The sequence below is a fragment of the Phalacrocorax aristotelis genome, chromosome 7 (genome assembly GCF_949628215.1).
Source record: "Phalacrocorax aristotelis chromosome 7, bGulAri2.1, whole genome shotgun sequence".
Classification (NCBI taxonomy): domain Eukaryota; kingdom Metazoa; phylum Chordata; class Aves; order Suliformes; family Phalacrocoracidae; genus Phalacrocorax; species Phalacrocorax aristotelis.
The window spans coordinates 15,072,620-15,091,032 of NC_134282.1; the positions used below are offsets into that span (position 1 = coordinate 15,072,620).

Here is an 18,413-nt window from a genome sequence, read left to right on the forward strand (position 1 = left end):
ATCTCTCCCCTGAGGCAGCCAGGCCCTTGTTTCACGCTATAGAGTTGCATTAGTGCAGACATTGAGGGCAGATTGTTGTCTTGCTGGTGAGGAACGAAGGGAAGAAATCTCAGATCCATTTGACAGTGACCTTCAAAGCTGGAGGACAGAGGAGACAGAAGGAAGTTCAGTGAAATCCCCTGGAAGTCCACACTCATTGCCGTTACAGTATCCTGTGAGGAGTTAGGCTGCCTAAGGTGCCTGTGGCTTTTTTTTTCCAAGGGCAGCTGCTGAGGCCATGGCAGTATCCTACCTTTTTCTGCATGTTTCTCACAATGCTTTGGAAGACAGTGATTGCACAGCTCTTTGGTGCACCCTTTAGCCTTTGTAAAGTGTTTCTGTTTTCCCCTTCAGATCAGCACGGTTCTCTGCGATGACACTGGGAACCAAGAGATTAACCTCTCCATGTCATGTCTGCTCTGGTCCATCTTAACACAGCAAGGGGCCGCCTGGGGTCTCCCACACAAGCAGTGTATGTCGCAGACCTCACAGCACGTGTGGTGCCTGGTTTACCCCCACCTTGAGACCTCCACTAGCAGCAAAGGGAGACTTTAGAAGGCAAAAAGTTTATTGTGGGTGAAGTGAATAAAGATCGTCTATAAAAGCCAAGAGAAACCAGAAGTATGTTCTAAGTGGCAAGAGCTGCAGAGGAAGTCGTTCATTTCCGGCAGAGGTGAGAAGCAGCAAGTTGCTATGGAGATCCCTCATTGATAGTCCTGTATGCGTTCAGCTGTACAATGAGCTACAGAGAGGGTGGGAATGTATGCTTCCTCCTCTGGGCTCCAAAAGTCTTTACCACTGTCACAAGCAGCTGACATCCTAGGTTTGCTGTTCTGATGTGGCTGAAGACCTTAAACAGTTGCAGAGCTGGCCAGGAGGCATGCTGTACCACAGGCGAGCTGTGTAGTGTTACTGGGAACTATGCTCAACAGTCTGCTGGACTGACAGGCAAGACCCAGCCTTTGGAGGAATGTTTTTAGGCAGTGGGTTGTGATTTCTCTTAGATAATGTTGACCATCGGGATATTTCCATGTGCCACTTTCCTCCCAAGTGGTCGCCCCATAGGTGCTGTCTGGTTATTGAGCACTGGAAAAAAAAAACACGCAAGGGATGCCAGAGTGTTAGCAAAGCGGCTGCTCTCGTCTGCTGAGCAGGTCCAGCTAATGGATATTCCTTTTTCTGGCCAGATGATGCATATGACTGACTCACACCATGTCAGCACTGTCTGCTTTGTAACCTGTTGCTTCACCACCTGGGATGGAGTTGACAGGTGTTAGGAGAAAACTTAGGATTTGAAAAGCACTTCTTGCATGTCTGGTTTTGAAGCTCCAGGAGGAACTGCCCACTGCCAGAAATGTTGTTGGGCAAAGGCAGCCAGTGATAGCTCTCACACACAGCAACAGCCCTGAAAACAGGGCGGGAGATTACTCAGGGCAGCTCTCCTCTGCCCTACACATGGCTTTACCTCTGCTTTCCCTGCTCTCTGGAAAAAATTAAGATAAACATGTCAAATGAAGATTGGGAAGCTCTGCTAAAGATCTCCACAACAGCCACAACAGGTTAGAAAGGCCGCTGAGGTCCTGCCTTGCACAGATGGGTGCTGGCCCAGCTGCTCTGCCAGCAGCCAGGGCAGTGCATGGGTGCAGGACACCTTTGCAGGCTTTCTGCTTCTGTAGGGAGCTCTGCTCATCAGCACCCAGCTCTGCAACAGTGCCACCCAGTGCACCCTGAAATAGGAGCCTTGCTTAGCATTTTAGAAACTTTTAAGACCTAGGAAACCGAGGATGGGTTTATCGTTCTAGCTTGGAGACACACGCGCACACACACCCCCCGAACATGGTGGTGCTGTGTAAATACAACGGCAGCACCTGTCCTTCTGGCTGGGGTTTTGAAACATGAGTTTTCAGCTTCTTGTGCAACCACAATGCTGAGAAATGTCTTAGAAACAAACCAAAACCCATACCAGCAGGTTTCTCAGCCAGCAGACTGGGGATTGGAGAGATGCTACGAATAGCAGGAGAATTTGTAATGGAGCCAGCTCCACCTCCAGGGCCTGGTCTGGAGCCAGATACAGTTAATTCATTCTCAGCAGTGCTGGAAGGGCCACAGGGATGCTACCAATAGAGCCATATTGTCCCCTCCCCTGGCACTCGCTCAGAGAGGGAGCAGACCAGTGTCTTCACCTCAAAACAGTGATGAGAAATAATATTTTTGCCCTGACAGAATCTTATCAGGAGGCACAAAGTGGCTGTGCACACAGGTCTCCTGCAGCATGCAGTGCCTTCTCTGCAGTGCTTCCGTAGTGAAGCAGATCTTCGGAGTGCTCAGCAGCAAGAGGCGTGCACTGACCTGACAAACTGTGCTGTGGGCGCGTGTCCTGCTCCAGGCACGTGGGCAGCAGGGCTGGCCAGCGGCATCAGCTCCCGGTGCAGAAGGGAGCTCCAGGCACGGCACTTGGCTGAGCCAGCGTTCAGGTGCGGTTATCACACACATGCTACAGTAAGCATGCAGTAATTCACTTCCCTCAGGGTGGTTTAATTTGATTCCCTGAGGGTGGTTTGCCTCACAGCACTTTTTGCTAACAGAGCAGTAACAGAGTGGGTCTCTGCTCACCCCATTGCCTGTGCATTTGCAGTATTGCTTTCCTCTGTCTTTAACAGAGAAGCTGTTTGTGTTTTGGTCCCATAGATACGGTCAGGGAGGCATTTTTTCTGGTCTCTTTTCTGATAAACCACATAATTATCAGATAAGGATTATATCTTAAGGAGCCCTTGCCACCAGGCAGCTTCCAGCCCCGAAGAGTCAACATGGAGAGAGTCTGAAGTTTTCTGGCTTTTTGGAAAATATCTGTATTTTTAAGGGTAAGGGTTTCTAAGACTCGATGGTACTGCAATGCCATTGCCAGCTTTGCAGCTTCGTAGCCCTTGCATCACAAAATTGGCCCAAATACCATGACTTTTATGGGTTTGCTTTGAAGAGCACACAGTAACAGCTGATCTGCCTACCCATTCCTCACTCTTGCCTTCCCCTGTGCCTGCCTGTTCCTAGCCAGCATGGTACAAGGATGTCCACCCCCAAGCATGTTGTATCAGGTGTTTGGGCCCCTTGTATGAAAGCTCTTTCTCATGCAGGACCTGGCAGATGATGTTGTGAAGAGCAGTGAAGTTTCCCAGTCCTTGCCAGCTCCAGCACACAGCCAGAGCGGGTCTGGTTACCTGAAAGTCTGGCAGATCACCCTTCACTCTTTTTGTCAAGACATTAATAAAAGTAGAAACAGGTACAATGAAAGAAAGAATTTCTGCTTTGATTGTAAAGATGGCATTCGGTGGTCAGGTAAGAGCTGGTCTGTTTTAACGGTAAAATGGAAAGGCTTCTGCCTAGGACCGAGATCCAGCAGTTCTGGTCCTGGCCCTGCCGCCAGCTCACTAAGTGTTCTGAACGAACCACTCTGTGCCAAGGTCCCTTCCCATCCCAGCCACCTTTACCAACACCCTGCCCGTGCTGGAAAGCGCAAAACCAAAAAGTGTACATTGCAATGCAGTGCAGTGCTGTTTGACTCATGTTGCTGTTATAACTGATGCCAGAACAGGTGTCGTCCCCCTTTCCATAGGCTGAATTATTTTCTGAGGCAGAATAAAATATGTGGCATCTCCAGCCTTCTGTGTGAAAGCTGCTACAAGTGGTTTATAAAGTCCTCTGAACTTCCATAGCTTCTGGGAAGAAGGTGCCAGGGCTGAGGGCAGACATTAACACTGTAGTGTTGCTTTTAAACAGGCACCAAGGTTAACCATCACCCCCCCAGGCACCTTGCCCAGTGGCCTTGAAGTGCACCTTGGGGGAAAGCTCTACGTCGTCCATTACTGCGTAACTCCATGGCCTCCCTGCCCGAGCGATTGTGCTCCCAGGGGTGCTGGTGGTACCTGTCACCTGTGGGGTCAAGGGCTGTAGGAGAAGTCGTTTTCCTGGTGGGACTTTAACTAGGGTTACTATGACAATCAGTCAGCAGGCTGCCAGCACCGTGCGTCCTTGCATCTCCTTCCTGGTTTATGCCTGCTTAGGGTTGTTGAAGCATTCAGAGAACAGCAAAGCACCTTCCCTTTCCAACTCTAATGAGATGCAACAATTGCTCCAGGAAGCATGACTAATGAGGGAGCTGGCGGGATGGGGAATGCACCCTCATCCCACGGCTCCATCACCTCCTGCAGGGAGGGACGTGGCTGTCCCTGCGTCCCACTGGAGACATCCAGTGGGTGTCTGGAGTATGGCTACATGGCTCCTCTTTCTATAGAAAACAGTGCATGAACGCTTGCATAGGTACTTACCCTCCAGAGAAGATGGGGATACAGCTGAGGTCCACTTTGATAATGGGAAAGTGCCTGCAGAAATTCTGCCAGGGGACTCGGGAAAGGCTTTGGGGTGGCAATTGCCATCTTTACGGAGGATAAGATAGTGTGGTGGCTTGGCTGTGTGGCACGAGGTGGCTTAGAGGAGGTGCAGGACAGAGTCATCTGGTGGGCACAGTGGTCTGTCTGTCCCAATGAGGGACTCCACCACTGAGTTTTCTCAGGGCCAGCACTGGTGTGGGGATGGTGCTGGTGTTTTTACCAGGAGCTGCTGCCGCAGCATGTGCAGACACAGGAAGCACCTCTCCTCCCCGTCTTCCTCACATACTCTCAACACACACACTAAGTCCCAACCTCAGCCCCTCCCTGCACATACTCTTTTGCTGCATGCCTTTATTGACAAGCAAGTCCCTAAGAGTCTGTATCCCCAAGAGCACATCTAGACCTCCTTTTTGTACCACTGCCACTTTTCTACCCCTGAGCCACACATGAGCTGCCTGGTTCCCTCGAGCTTTGGGGACACCTGTACCAGGTGGCCCCTGCTCACCTGCAGCACTAGCAGGAGCAAGAAGCCTCCAGCTCACGGGGGGCAGGCATGGCACTTGGCACAGCCAGGTCCAGCTCCTTGCCCAGGCAGCTCTCTCTGCCTGAAGACACAGGCTGGGAGCCAGTTTCCAGCTCTGTCTGCACACGGGCACTTACAGACTCAAAATCAGTGCTAGGTTGACCCATCGCATCCCGAGGAAGTTCCTGTGCTCTTGTACATCTGTCCTGGTGTGAGAAGCTTTTGCTCTATTTTGTGGGTAACAACTTGTGCAAAGAATGATTATGTCTGGGAATGCAAGCAATGACATATGTTCTCATAAAAATTCAAGATAATTGGGTAACGCATCTGTTGTCTCACCTCAGGTCTCTTTACACTGAAATACATGCCTGGCTAGTATCCCTGGGGTGCAGCACAGATAAAAGCAGTTTTAACACTGTGTAATCATTCCTAAAATCTCCCAACTTGTTTGAATGAAGCTCTGAATGAATGGTATCTCTGTGCAGTTTCAGACTGTAACTATGTATTGAATCAAAGTCAGAGCATCAACCACTGCATTTATGTTATTTATTTTCTGTATAATGTAAACTCCAGTCTAGCAAACACTTAGGCCTGTGTTTCAATGCAAGGCATGTGTGCTGGGACTTGGTGGCCTCAGCGCAGCTATTCATGGGAAAAGCCAAACACATATGCCAGTGTCTTTGTGCTCTGCAGCCTGTGTGCAGGGTTGCGACTTGCTCTTTCAGAAAGGGGATTCTTAAAATTCTCCTCTGACCTGTGGTGTGAGATTGGGCGGCTCAGGGATGGGGGTTGGAAGCTCTGTGCTGGCCAGTGGAGAAGTCCGTCAGGGCCACAGTGCTGCCCTCGGATCTTCCTGGTTCATATGTAAAACATATATAAGCCAGCTTGAGGTGTAGAAGCAGGGGATATCTGAGGGTCTGAGGCCAACCCCAAACTCTGTGTGTGATTCCTGCACTCATGGTAGCTAATGTGAGTTGCTGACTTGAAGCTGGCTCCAAAGTGCTCCCGCAGCAGGAAAGCCCATGTCCCTGCGGAAGGGCTCCGTGCTCAGCTGGCAGGACAGCATAATCTGCAGGAGATTTCTTAGTTGCATTTCTTAATGCCATAGAATCTGTTCTCTCTTTCTGTGAGCAGAGCTGTGGTTACCCATGTTACAAATCTATGCCACGAGGAAGATGTAGGTTGATATAGGTCATAGAAAATATAATTGTGTAACTGCATTAATGCAGTCCTGAGCTAAGGTGCTGAAATATGGTTTAGCTGCAGAAAATAGGGCTGTGGGCTTTAAATAGCCTTACTTGGGCATCTCTTGGACAGAACTGGTGGTGTCATGAATAGATCACTGTGCCTCCTCCGGCAGAACAGAAAGTCCCTTTGCAGAAGGTGCTCTCTAAGTATGTTTAATGGGATTTTTTAAAGGATTTAAACTATGTTTCAGTATGCTGGGGGCTGCTTAAGGAGTTCAGAAAAAAATATCATGAATCCATGAGGGAATGTGGGAGCTATCTTCCAAGAAGTGGGATGCAGAGCACAGCAGCAAGCACCGGGGCGCCTGTTGGGGCTTGGCTTGGCAGGGTGCAGACCCACCCATGTGAGGGGGGAGCAGCACCCTGAGCTGAGCGGGGCAGCCAGGGCCCCGCAGCACCCGTGGCACTTAAACCTGAGCATTCACAGACAGGGACCCATGGGAGTCTCGTATCAGACTGCAGGATCTGCTCCTGCATCCACTGGAGAAGTCCTACTCTGCCCCCTTCTGCTGTGCACTTCCTCACTCCTCCCAGCGAGAATGAAATCTGGCTGAAAGCCTGCCCTGCCCTGTACCTAGCGTATGCTGTGATAACCTCGCAGCAAAATGAACCAACAAAAACTTTTTTGCCTTATTTAGCTGCATAAGGCCGACCCTGGTGCAGGGCATTCCTGAAACATACTGAAAAGCCAGGATTAAGTGCACTGCTTGAACTCTGTTTTTTATGGTGAGCACATCCACAGGGGTGAGGTGCTGCCGAGCCAAAGCTTTAGCACCGGTCCAGCTCCGCAATGTAGTTCTGTCTGCAGAGACTTGCCTGCTGTCTCTTTTAAACCCCTTTGTCCTTGTTTTTCTTCTCTCTGTTTTGTTTTTTCTTCTTTCAGGAGAGGAGGGATCCCTCTGGCTCCTCTCTCCAAGGACTTGGACCTCGGCAGCAGTGCCAAGCAGGCCAGGGAGCCTTCCTCAAAGCCCAGCCAGAACCACTGCTGGTCCTGCACAACAGAGTTTTTGTCCCTTAAATAATAATGTATTTTCTAGTTTTCTAACTTCTTACCTCTCTCTCTTTGGTTTCTTGTGTTTTGAATACATAATTGGATAGTTTCCAGGGTGGAGAGCTACTCACTAATTGTATATCATGAATCACAACATCTGTCGTGCGCTTGTCTTGGACTGAGTTCCCATATCCCAGAGGCCAGTTCACACTTCCAAAGTCTGTTTACTTCCTTTGGTGTCATAACTGTAATTTGAAATTTTACACCATTTTGCATAAACAGATATCAAAGCACTTGCTGCCACTCCTAGAAACAGAGGAAAATTCCCACCTGCCTTCCCTTTCTCTGTCTTGTCTTCTGCAAGTTGATTTTTGTTTCTATATACATGTTGCAACATGTCCGGCCAACCCAAAGTCCCATTTCCTTTAGAGGAAAACAAAAATGAACTTGCAGGAGACAAGACAGAGAAAGGGCAGGAAGGCACCTCCTGAGTTGGGAAGAGCTGTCCATGTGAACATCGTCTCTGTGGTGGGAGTCTCAGGACTCCCAGGATATCCTGGGTCCCAGGATACAATGCCTTGACACTGCAGGTCCCACAGAGAGGCTCCAGCACCGGGGCTTCAAGGGCAGCAGGCCTGAAGACAAGATCTGTTCATGCAGAATGGTGCAAAATGGCAATGCCCACAGCAGCTCTCCAGCCCCCATGCATTTGGGTTGCTCAGATGCCAGTTGGAGATGAAAGCTTCCTCATGGGGACAGGCGGGGACCCCTGGACTAGTGGCTCCCAGGGCTGGAGCTGGTGGCGTCCCACAAGCAAGGGGCATGCCTGGAGCTCCTGGTCCCTGCAGTGCCTCCGCCAGTGGCTTTTCCTGCTGGTAAGAGCTTGGGCAGCTTCTTAGCTGTCCAAAGTAATCTCACCACAGGGTTGAGAGGATGATGTCACTCCGGCTGCTCTCCCATCCCATGGCAGGTGGAAGGCTGCTGGGGGCTTCTCTGCAGCTGCTGAAATCCCAGCTGGGGACACAACATGATAAGATAGCCTTTTCCTGGGGAGTCGGTCCCCCACAAGGCCTGGCTGGCTAAAACTTCTCTGTTACATAGGTGCCAGGAGCTGATTTCCAGGTGGCCTGAGGTGCACAATGGGTCGATCTCACTTCTGCACTAAGCCAGGTTGGCTGCAGGTAGAATTTCATGGGTGGTGTGACACTGCCCTGTCCCTCAGCTGGCTGGATTTTATCTGCAGCTCCAGCTTACCCTAACAAGGGGATTTTCCTTGCTGGCAGCACTTAGTGCCATTGCCTCCTCTCCCTAGAGCCAGATGAGCCTTGTCTCTGAAATGGACACCTGAGTAACACGACAAAATCCCGGCCAACGTAGCCCATCCATACGTGCCCTGAAAGCAGTGCTGCCTTACACCGTGCCCAGCGAGCGCCCAGCGCTGCCTCGCCCCATGCACACCCTGTACGTGCCCCGTACGCAGGGCTGCCTCAGCTGCCCACCCCTGAACATGCTATGCAGCTTGTGCCACCTCACCCCGTGTGTGCACACTGCCCATACACCCCATCTGCACCCACTGGCACCTTGCAGGCACCTCCGTCTTGTCCTCCAACCCCTGCAGCACTTCACCCTCCATGTGCTATGCACGCACCCCGCAGGGCTGCCTCGCAGCTGCCTCATCACCCAGAAATGTGGGGTAGGCTTCATTCTTGCATGAAGGGTTCAGAGCGTGCCTGGTCCCCTCCCCTTTGCCCTGGTTTTCCCCTAGCTCTCCTCCTTTCTGTCCTCCCACCCCTGCTCCAGCTTCCTGTGCTTTGATGTGCCTCCCCTCCTCTGCTCCAGGGTACGAACTGCTTACCAGGTGGAGATTACTTCTCCCCGCCCCACAAGTAGGTGCAATTATAAGGTTATGGTTTTCCCTGAACCCTTGCTCTGGTGTGCATTGAAGGTGGACGGGCTCACAAACGGTGTTCTGCTCCGGGCTAACGACAGGTGGGACGTGGAGCAGGGCCTTGGTCTGTGGGTGAGCGGTGCCACTGGGTGCTGGAGGAGGGATGACTGAAGGGTCCCAGTGGTGCTGGGGATGGGATGGCCACCTAACATGTCCTGGCCTGGTGGCCCCGAGCAGGGACTCAGCTGCAGAAGCCTAAGCCTGCTCCATTCCAAAACAAGAGCAGCACCTGGATGCTTCCCGCTGTGGTCAGGCAGAGCCCAGAAATGTGCCCCTGGGGAAGGCGTAGCCAGCAGTTGCATAGAGACAGGTCCCAGCAGCGAGCTTGGCTGTCAGCTCTCATCATCTGTGCTTTAAGGCGTGGGGTGTCTTGGCACTCGTGAGATGACCCTTGGCTGGCAGCAGCCAGCAGAGGAGTGGGGCTCCACGTGCTGCAACCCCTGGGCTTCTGAAGGTGCTGCCTTTTGCTGGAGGTGGATACCCTGTGCCTCCTACCATGGCATAGGTTTGCTCCACTGCTGTTGGCGCCGGCTGTGCGGGAGCTGATGGCTTCAGCAAAGCCCATCCCACATGTCATCCCTGCTCTTGCTGGGGCTCAAGGAGTGTCAGCTCTTGGTGACTCCTAGTGCCCCATCACCTCCTGGCCATGTCTCAGAAGAACGCACGCTCCTGCAGCAGGTTTCGTGAAGCATGGCTGGGCCAATGCATCGCTGCTCCAGTGCAACTTCGGCCGCAGGGAGCCAGGAGCCAAAACCGCAGTCAGTGCCCAGTCAGGGCACGCCTCTGGCAGGGCCAGCACTGCGGGGGGGCAGCTCCTGGGTGCTGCGCAGTGCCTGGAGGCCAGAGTGAGCATGAGCCCCTCCTGCTGCTGCAGGACAAAAGGCTTCATCAGAACTGCTCCATCCAAGGGCAAAACACTGCCACCACAGCCCAGGAGTCCTTGCTCCATCCCGTAGGAGAGTGCTCCATGTGCAGATGTGGATATGCACACAGACGCACCTCCATATGCTTGTCCTCAGGCACACAGGGCAAATGTTCCTCTGTGGCCAAGGCTGGCTATTCTGCAGTGCTTTCTCCTCTGGATGTTCTGCAGCATGCAGGCAGCCAAGCTCAGGAGAAAAACTGAGCTTGCTGATCTGCTGCGTGGGGTTGGATCTCACCTCCTCAGTGCACTGTGGCATGGCGGCGCTCCTACAGTTCAGGTCAGGGTGTCTGTCCAGGGTTTTTCTGATTTCTAACCTGTTTGTACCACAAGAGGTGCAGATGAATGTGGGACTTGCACAGGGTCTGCAGGACTTTGACATGGGCAGCCAGATCAACCCCATCAGGGACATGTACATGGTGGCTGCCAAACCGCTGAGGGAGCCGTGTGCAGGTGGGGAGGATCCCCTGCATGCTCCCCTGCCCCATGGCAAATGCTGCTGGCAGGGCCATGGAGGGGGTGCTCCCTTGAGCTCTTCGCCCCTGTGTGGCACCGCTGCGTCTGTGTTGGATAAGCTGTGCTCAGCTGCAATGGCCGTCAAGGTCCTGGGAGCACCCCAGCTGTGGCCGTGTTTCAGGGCACACCTTGGCAGCACAGCCCCAGTACGGGGCAGGACTGAACTAGTGTGGCTCTTGGGGTGGCATTTGGGCAGCCAGGGGCTCAAGAGTGTGTGTGCATGTGTGAGTAAGGCATGAGGTGCAGCATGTAAAAACAAACCTAGAGAGAAAGTCTCAACAGAGATTAGATTAAAAGAAAATGTAATTAAACACAGGGAGCATCCTGTCTGTTACTCAACTCTCCTTGCATAACTCTCAGGACTGGCTGCCTTCACAGATGGCTGCTCTGCTGTCAAAGTCATTTGCTGGGCACCTGTTGAAAAGCTGCCAGGTCAGCACAAAACTAAGTGCACCGGCATCTTTCCTTGTAGTGAGATTTGAAAGTCTAGAGGAAAAATTGATGAAAGGTCTTGCAGCTCCCCAGATGAGCCTGCGATGCCTCCCGCCACTTAATCCTCCCCATGTACTCCTGTGAGTGATTGTGATGGGGACAAGAACGTTGCAGTGGCCCGGAGGGTCTCCAGGGCTCGGGTGGTCCCTGGTAGAGAAGGTTGCACGTCACCCCTGGGAGCACGGCGATGGCTGCTGCTGGGCCAGAGGCAGCAGGACATGAGCCACTGCTGTCCCTAGCCCCTCTCTAAGGCTGTGGCACTTCTCCCCTTCCCCTGCCATTCGCGCCCATGTCTGAAGCTCTTGCGGGCAGCCAAACAGCAGAGAGCTGCTGCAGAGCAATACCCAGACATGTGGTGTGCCTTTGTTTGCCTGGGTGAGCAGCCAAGTTGCAGCCCATCTCCAGCTTCGTACCAGCTGCAGATCCAAGGCAGCTGACTGGCCTGCCAAAAAAACAAAACACGTCGGGGACCAGGGAGTGGCTTGTGCTAGTACTGAATAATGATGATCCCAGCATGCTTATAAAACGACGAGGCGGAGAGCTCCCCACAGAGTTGTTCCTTGCAGCCCTGGTCTTCCGCAGAGCATCACTCCGCCTCATCAGCCAAGGTACGTTTCTGAATTAAGAGATTCAAAATGGGAACTGTGTTTGTGTCCGCAGCATGGCCCATGCCCTGCGGTGGGAGACAGACTGGGCTTTTCTTTTAAACTTGGGCAAAATGCTATCACTGCTCCTGCAGAGGAGTTTCTGGCCAGGGAAGCAGAGCAGCCCATGTTACAGGGTCTGTAGGTGCCAACCTGCCACAAGCAGAGCCCGAAGCACGTGGGCAGCATCCTGGCTCCAGGGGCTGCTTGGGGGTGAGCAGCACAGCTCCCACCCCCGCTTCACAGGAAAATATGTCCTTTCCCTCCTCACAGCATACTTTGGGGGGTCAGTTCATGTTTTATTTGGTGCCGATTTGAGTTTTGACCAACTTCCCCACCCTGCAGTGCTGTGTACATCTTGGCAAAGACACCCCCAGAGGCAGCTGCACCGTCCCTCCCACCACCTCTCAGGGCCAGGCAGCCCTGGCACACGTCGGGATGTCCCTCTTGCCATGCAGGCTCCTGTCTGTGTACACTGTTGGCTTCCATGTCCCAGGGCCCCGGCTCTGCCCTGGCTCTGGAGCATGTTCCTTGCGCTCCATCATTTCATAGCAAATATCTCTGCATTTCCCCTTGCCTTAGCTTTGGATAGATGATGATGTTCCTGTGTGTCCTTGGGCATTTATCACCCCTGCATCTTGCTAGGTGTCAGGTGTGGGTGATAGGTACAAGCACCCTCACCAGGCATTGCCTTGCTTCCTGCAGAGCTGCTGGGCACAGCCTGAGCACAGGCAGGGCTTGAGGCCATTTTGGGGTGGGGACTTATTTGGCACAGTGTCTTTGTGCTCTTCTCATGATCCTTTTCTCCTTGCTGTGCCTCTGAGGTGCTCTGTTGCAGACGTCCTGTCCTTCTTGCCATATTTCACACACAATTCTGCTCCAGGGACACCCCAGCTCAGCTGTTTTCCTCCTCTCCAGGTCCATTTCCCGCCTGCATCCCGGTGCAGCCATGCTGAGCACAGCAGTGGGGCTCTCGGTCCTGCTCGGCCTCCTCGGCTTTGGGAAAAGCCAGACATTTCACATGGGACCATGCCCAGATCCACCAGTCCAAGAAGACTTTGATATCAACAAGGTGTGAAGAGCTGTCTAAAAATCTCAGGGCACGTAGTGAGTTAGGCTAAGGGGGCATGGGAGCAATGGCAGACTGCCTGGGTGCGGGGTGGGGGCCATTGGCAGGTCCAGTCTCAACACCTTGTGCCAGAGCTGCCAGCATGCGTCTGTGGCCCCACTAACCCCCTACAGCCTCTGGCACCATGGAGGTGGATGCTTGAACAAAAAGAGCAGGCAAAACTGTGCCATCAAATGAGCCAGGCTGCTCTGCCCCTCAGCCTTCCTGCACTAAAAGCATCTCTCTGGACTTTCTTTTATCAGTATTTGGGGAAATGGTACGAAATAGAGAAGCTGCCCTCAGGTTTTGAGAAAGGAAGCTGCATCCAGGCAAATTACTCACTGAAGGAGAATGGGAAGTTCAAGGTGATCAACAAGGAGATGCTGTAAGTGTTTGTGTTCAGGCTGTGTCCTCACCACAGCTGTGGCACTCCTGTCACCCCTCTTGCTGCCCTGGGTGGTCATTTTTCTCCAAATTGCCTATTTATGGGTCTGGGGTTGCTGGGGAGGTGCCCTGTGAATGCAGTAACTCTGCCGGGAAAACAGGCTTTGCTGCGGTTACAGCAGAGATGTGGGTCTCTGGTCTCTGCCTGGGCTTCTCTGGGGCTCAAGCAGATCTCTCCCTCATTGTCCAAGGTGAGTAGTGAGAAAATAGATCAAATGCACATGGTGACTCCAGTGTGGAATGCATGGGTCCCCCCTCTAAATGATTTGTGATCCCCAGTGATGGCTGATAAGCCGGATGCCCCAGGTCCTGTCCTGGGGTGTTACTGGGCTGGTTACGGGATGGCAGCCACCACCTTGTGCCCCTTGCATGCTCAGAGGTGCCTGTGCCCTGTGCTCCTCTTTGCTCTGGAGTAAAGGGACCTGATGAAAAGGGGCACAGAAGGTGAAACACAGGTCATTTTTACTTCAGCAAATATTTGTCAACCGCCTTCTGGAGCATTTACCTTGCACTGGTAGTAACTGCTGTGTAAGGGGATTGGCAATTGCTGCGCATTTAAATCAGCGAGCAAAGTGAATGCACTGATTGTCCTCTTTATTATACTTGAGAGCTTGCAATTATCCTGAGCTCTCCTGGATTTTTGCATGGACAGATGCAGATATTTATCTGTTTCCATCACCAGCCCTGGCTGCCATGGGGCTGAATGAATGAGAGGGAGCAAGCAGTGAATGCAGCACTGTCCCCTGCGCTCCTGGCGTGGCACGGGGACTTTGTTCTGGCTCACAATAACAACAATGCAGCAACACATCCCTTGTGTCCAGCAGAAAGCAGCATCCATGCTGCTTGCTGATCACGCAGTACTGTCTCTTGTAGCTCCGCTGATAGGGCAGCGCCTGGCAAACAGCTGACCATTTATTTGTGCCTGCATTAATCTGCAGGAGGTTAATCTGACCGTTAGTGTCACTACTTCAGCAGCTCAGTCAGGAAACATTTCGGGTCAGGTGTGCACTGTGCATGGCTCCAGCATCAGCCCCTTGACCTCCGCTGCTGGCAGCATTAGCTTCTGTCTCCTTGGGTGTTCCTGTTTCACAGGGAAGCATGAAACTTTCCTGCCCCACAGGCAGCATCCAGGTCTTGAGGCATCCGGGGAAAAATGCAGTCATAAGATGGGCAGCCCGAGACGTAGGGCTTGCTGCCAGCAGGGCAGTGCTCTGAACCAGCAGCAAAACAAACCCTGGCTCACCAAGCAGGGACAGGTAATTTGTGTGTGGAGGTATGTGCCGTGACCTGGGAAAAACACAGGTGATTAAGCAGACGTGAACACATGCCTTCCACAACTAGCAGGAGTTGAGCTTCTCCCTGGCCCATCTGAGATCAGTCCTGGGATCATCCTGTCCATCCTGTCCCGAACAGGGCGTCTTATTTTCCCTATTCTCTGTCACTGTGGCACTGAAATGCGCCCCGCTGGCAGGGACCCTTGGAGAGAGGCACCCTGGGGCACTGGGGTGGTTTAACCAGGGACAGCATTTGCCCCGCTGTGCCTGGCCCAGGACCTGGTGTGCCCTGGGCACTGCTGAAGCTGTCCCCAGGGGCAACCCATCCTTCCTGGGATGCTGTGGTTAGCTGGTACGTGTTTCAGCCACCTCTTGGCAGGCGGATGTATCACAAGGGATTAATTAGCAGAAGGAAGAAAAAAAAAGTGATTTCAAACTCACCTGATTTTATTTCTCGCGGTATCATTCTCCCCTTAGTTCCAATGGCAAAGTCAATGAAGTTGAAGGAGAAGTCATGCACATGGAAGTAAAGGAGCCAGCCAAGCTTGGAGTCCGTTTTAACTGGTGTAAGTGTGTTGCTGGGAGGCTTGCAGCCTCGCCAGCTCCCCGATGCCCGCCGGCTGCAGCAACGCTGTGGTGCAGTCATTGCGGGAGGGTAGCACCTGCATGAAGCAGGCACCACTGCCATGTCATTGGGGTGCAAAATTAGCAAAGCAAGAGGCAAAGCTCCTGTGGTGACTTCAGCTCAGCATGACAGGGCAATGGCAAAGGGTTAGGACAGACATTGTGACCAGCAGGCAGTGGTCACTACTGTCCCTCCAGGTCCTTTCACAGATGGGGACAGGGAGGGTGGGGGGTGGGAAAGGGAGCCCCACAGCCGCTGCAAGAGTTGGGTATAGGCTTGTTTCTCTGAACACAGCGGTGTAGCTACTAGACAACCCTGCCTCTGCTTACAAGGGCCTTTTAATAACCATTAATAGTATGTCCTTGTTTGCTTTTTCTTCCCATGTCAATGTAACACGACAGAGGCCTGCTGAGGTGCAGTGCATTTTATTCGTGTTGCACAGCACTTTGCTCTCTCCACAGCAATACTTTGGAAAGTGAGCAGAGGTCTCCCCTTGGCTCCCTTTTTATTCTGGTCCCTCACACCTTTTCCTTGGCTGTTTCATAGCACTCACACAGACAGGTTATTTGGAGAAATGGGTGGAGCAGGGGTACTTGCAAAGAAGATACAATTATTGTTCATGAGCCCAGCTAGACCTAATTACATGCTGCTAAGGCATCACCCACAGCCATTTCACCCGCAGCCATTTAACCCACAGTGTGCACAGCCCCAACCGTCCTCGCTGGACGAAAGCCCTGGAGGACAGCGCCTGGCACTCCTAAGTGGATCAGAAATAAACCCCAGGACACTTAGGCCTGTGTGATGGTTTGAAGCTGGAGTGGCTGTCCCTCACCAGAGCAGATGTTTTGGGTGTAGCAGCCTGATGGAGAACAGTATTTGGCCCAGGTGGCTGGTGCTGGTGGGATGGGCTGAGCCATGCTGATTCCTGCTGCCTGGGCTCCAGTTGACTCTGGGACAGGGCACCTGGGTTAGTGGGGAAGGAGGTGGTAGTTCATGCTCCTCAGATCACCAGTGTCAGCTCCTGGCCCTACAGCTCCTTCCCGCCAGCAAGCACTCTCACAAAGGTACGAGCCAGCCTCGCCGAGCTGTTCAGGTCATAGTGTTAACTTTCCAGCAAGTCCTTCCTAGTCAGGGCTTTGTGGCTTTCTTGAGTCCCTCTGGGCAGAACAAGGGGCCCTGATAGGCTTTTATAAACGATAGCTCCTTGTACTGACAACAATGCAGCTCAGGAGCAGCAAAAGTGGGAACAGCACCAGGAGCCATGGCTCTTGTGCTGCAGTGCAGTCCAGAGTCAGTTACCCACGGCATTCACGGTGCCCTTCTTTCTCCTAGTCATGCCTTCTGCCCCTTACTGGGTCATCTCCACCGACTATGAAAACTACTCACTGGTTTACTCCTGCACCAACATCCTGTGGCTCTTCCACATTGACTACGCCTGGATTTTATCAAGAGCTCCTGAGATGCACCCAGAAACCGTGGAGCACCTGAAGAGCGTTCTCCAGTCCTACAAGATTGACACTGAGAAAATGATGCCCACGGATCAACTTAACTGCCCTCCCGAGATGTAACTCCTGACACGCAGTGACACAGCGCTGGACCAGCAATGAACTTCATTGCTTCCTTTATTATCCATTAGAATTTCTCTATGTAACAGAGAAATGTAATAATCCTTTCGCTAATGGTAGTTTGCCAGCCCTGAGTTACTCCTTGCTGCCGTTCCCTCTATCGCTCTCCCTGCTTTTTCATCTCGCTCTGACTTTTGCACAGTAACTGACTGATTCAAAGAAAATGGGTGAAGAAAAGAAACCCTGAAGTGCAGGCATGAAGCTCTGCTGTTGCTGTGAGTCCTCCAGTGTGTGGATGGGAAAGGGTATGAGAAGTGATGTGCAAATATTAGTCCAAGGGGAAAACCTTTCATCATGTTCCTGCAGGTTTGTTTCCCATTTTTGTCTTGATGCTTCTGGGCCTGCTAGGAGTCTACAGTGTCCGAGCTACATCGTGGGCACTGCCCAGACACAGAGGGTCAGTCCTGCAGCCTGGGAACTGAGACTGGGGGTCTTTCATGTTTTCTGGGACAGGCCTGTAGGTGTATGTTACTGCCACGTCAGCACACCTCCTTGCTAGAAATCAGATCTGGCCCCTGGTATTTAAAGTCTGAGAATGTACAGAAATTCAGCATCGCTCCATCCCTGGTGTCTGCACGCGACTTACCTCAAGTGAGGCTGGTCCTGCACTCACAAGGGATCAGCTCTGACAGTACCCGTAAGCAGACAGAGGGAGACGGGTCTGCTCCCTTGTCCTCTCCCAAGGCTTTTTCTAAACACTGAGGGACCGCAGGCTCTGCCTGACATCCTGCTCACTGCTTTTGTATGTGCTGAGTGCCCGCTGGCACTTCATCTGTCCTGGCAGGTGTTCACCAGCACCGCAACAACTCTGCTTGTATAGCATTGATGCAACTCATTAAAATTAAATCAAAATATCTGCTTCAGGGCTTCTGTACCTTCCAAGCTGCATGACCTTTTTGAGCAGGCTGGGGGCGGCTCGACATGCAGGGTCTGCCCCTTTGCTGAGGCCACGGCACTGCGAGAGCAAAAATGCAATGCAATATGAGCAACCATCTCTAAAGTTGAATGGTTTGCCCCGGGAGCCTGAAGGGCCTTCCAGCTGTCTGGGGTCGGATGTGTGGGCTTTCCCCATCGTCTGAGCCGTGCCGGCAAACCCACACTATGGCTTTGGCTGGTGGTGCCCCCATCTCCTGCTGCTTTTATTGACATGACATTGATGTGGATGTAGAATACTGTAAACCTGCAGGAAATGTTCTACACTTACTGTGGTGGGACCCCGGTTAGTGTGGGTGTGCAGCAAAGCACTTCCTTGCCCTGGGAGGGCTACAGGAGCTGGGCAGGGAGCCAGCATTTTGCTAATCTTTACCAGAGGAGGCGGAGATGGGAGGGAGGCCTCGATGCAGGGATCAAAACAATTGCCATGTTTAAGCCATTAGCTCTTTAAAACTTTTAAATCCTAATGCCACAGTTCCTGTGACACAAAATTAAATACCCCACCCGCATCCTCAGGCCATAAGGCTGATGGAGGGCACGCCAGCATGCTGACAGCTGCATGGTGGCTCCCAGGTGTCAGGTTTTTGGGGTAGATAATTTCATCACTGCTTCATCAGGTTCCTATTTTCTTCCTCATATGGATGGTGATGCTGTAGTCCACAGGCCCTCACAGCTGTGCTGCCAGCCCATGGCAGGG

At 52.5% G+C, this 18,413-nt stretch overlaps 1 protein-coding gene across 3 annotated transcripts; it reads left to right on the forward strand.

Annotated features, from left to right (window-relative positions):
- The first annotated feature begins 7,090 nt into the window (after nt 1–7,090).
- Nucleotides 7,091–17,635, forward strand: APOD (apolipoprotein D). Of its 3 annotated transcripts, none has more exons than XM_075098919.1 (5): nt 7,091–7,197; nt 12,626–12,779; nt 13,079–13,200; nt 15,011–15,099; nt 16,491–17,635. In XM_075098919.1, the coding sequence occupies exons 2-5, from the start codon at nt 12,657–12,659 to the stop codon at nt 16,724–16,726; spliced, it is 570 nt and encodes a 189-aa protein (XP_074955020.1). In that variant the 5' UTR covers nt 7,091–7,197; nt 12,626–12,656; the 3' UTR covers nt 16,727–17,635. The 3 variants fall into 3 exon arrangements, with proteins under 3 accessions (XP_074955020.1, XP_074955019.1, XP_074955018.1); XM_075098918.1 differs by lacking the exon at nt 7,091–7,197 and adding an exon at nt 8,979–9,071; XM_075098917.1 differs by lacking the exon at nt 7,091–7,197 and adding an exon at nt 11,447–11,671.
- The last annotated feature ends 778 nt before the right edge of the window (nt 17,636–18,413 follow it).

Bases quoted from the DNA above. Each gene is read 5' to 3' on its own strand.
- APOD (XM_075098919.1), top strand. From the start codon at position 12,657: ATGCTGAGCACAGCAGTGGGGCTCTCGGTCCTGCTCGGCCTCCTCGGC. The intron at 12,780-13,078 runs GTGTGAAGAGCT...TTCTTTTATCAG, and splicing joins AAGACTTTGATATCAACAAG to TATTTGGGGAAATGGTACGA. The intron at 13,201-15,010 runs GTAAGTGTTTGT...TTCTCCCCTTAG, and splicing joins GTGATCAACAAGGAGATGCT to TTCCAATGGCAAAGTCAATG.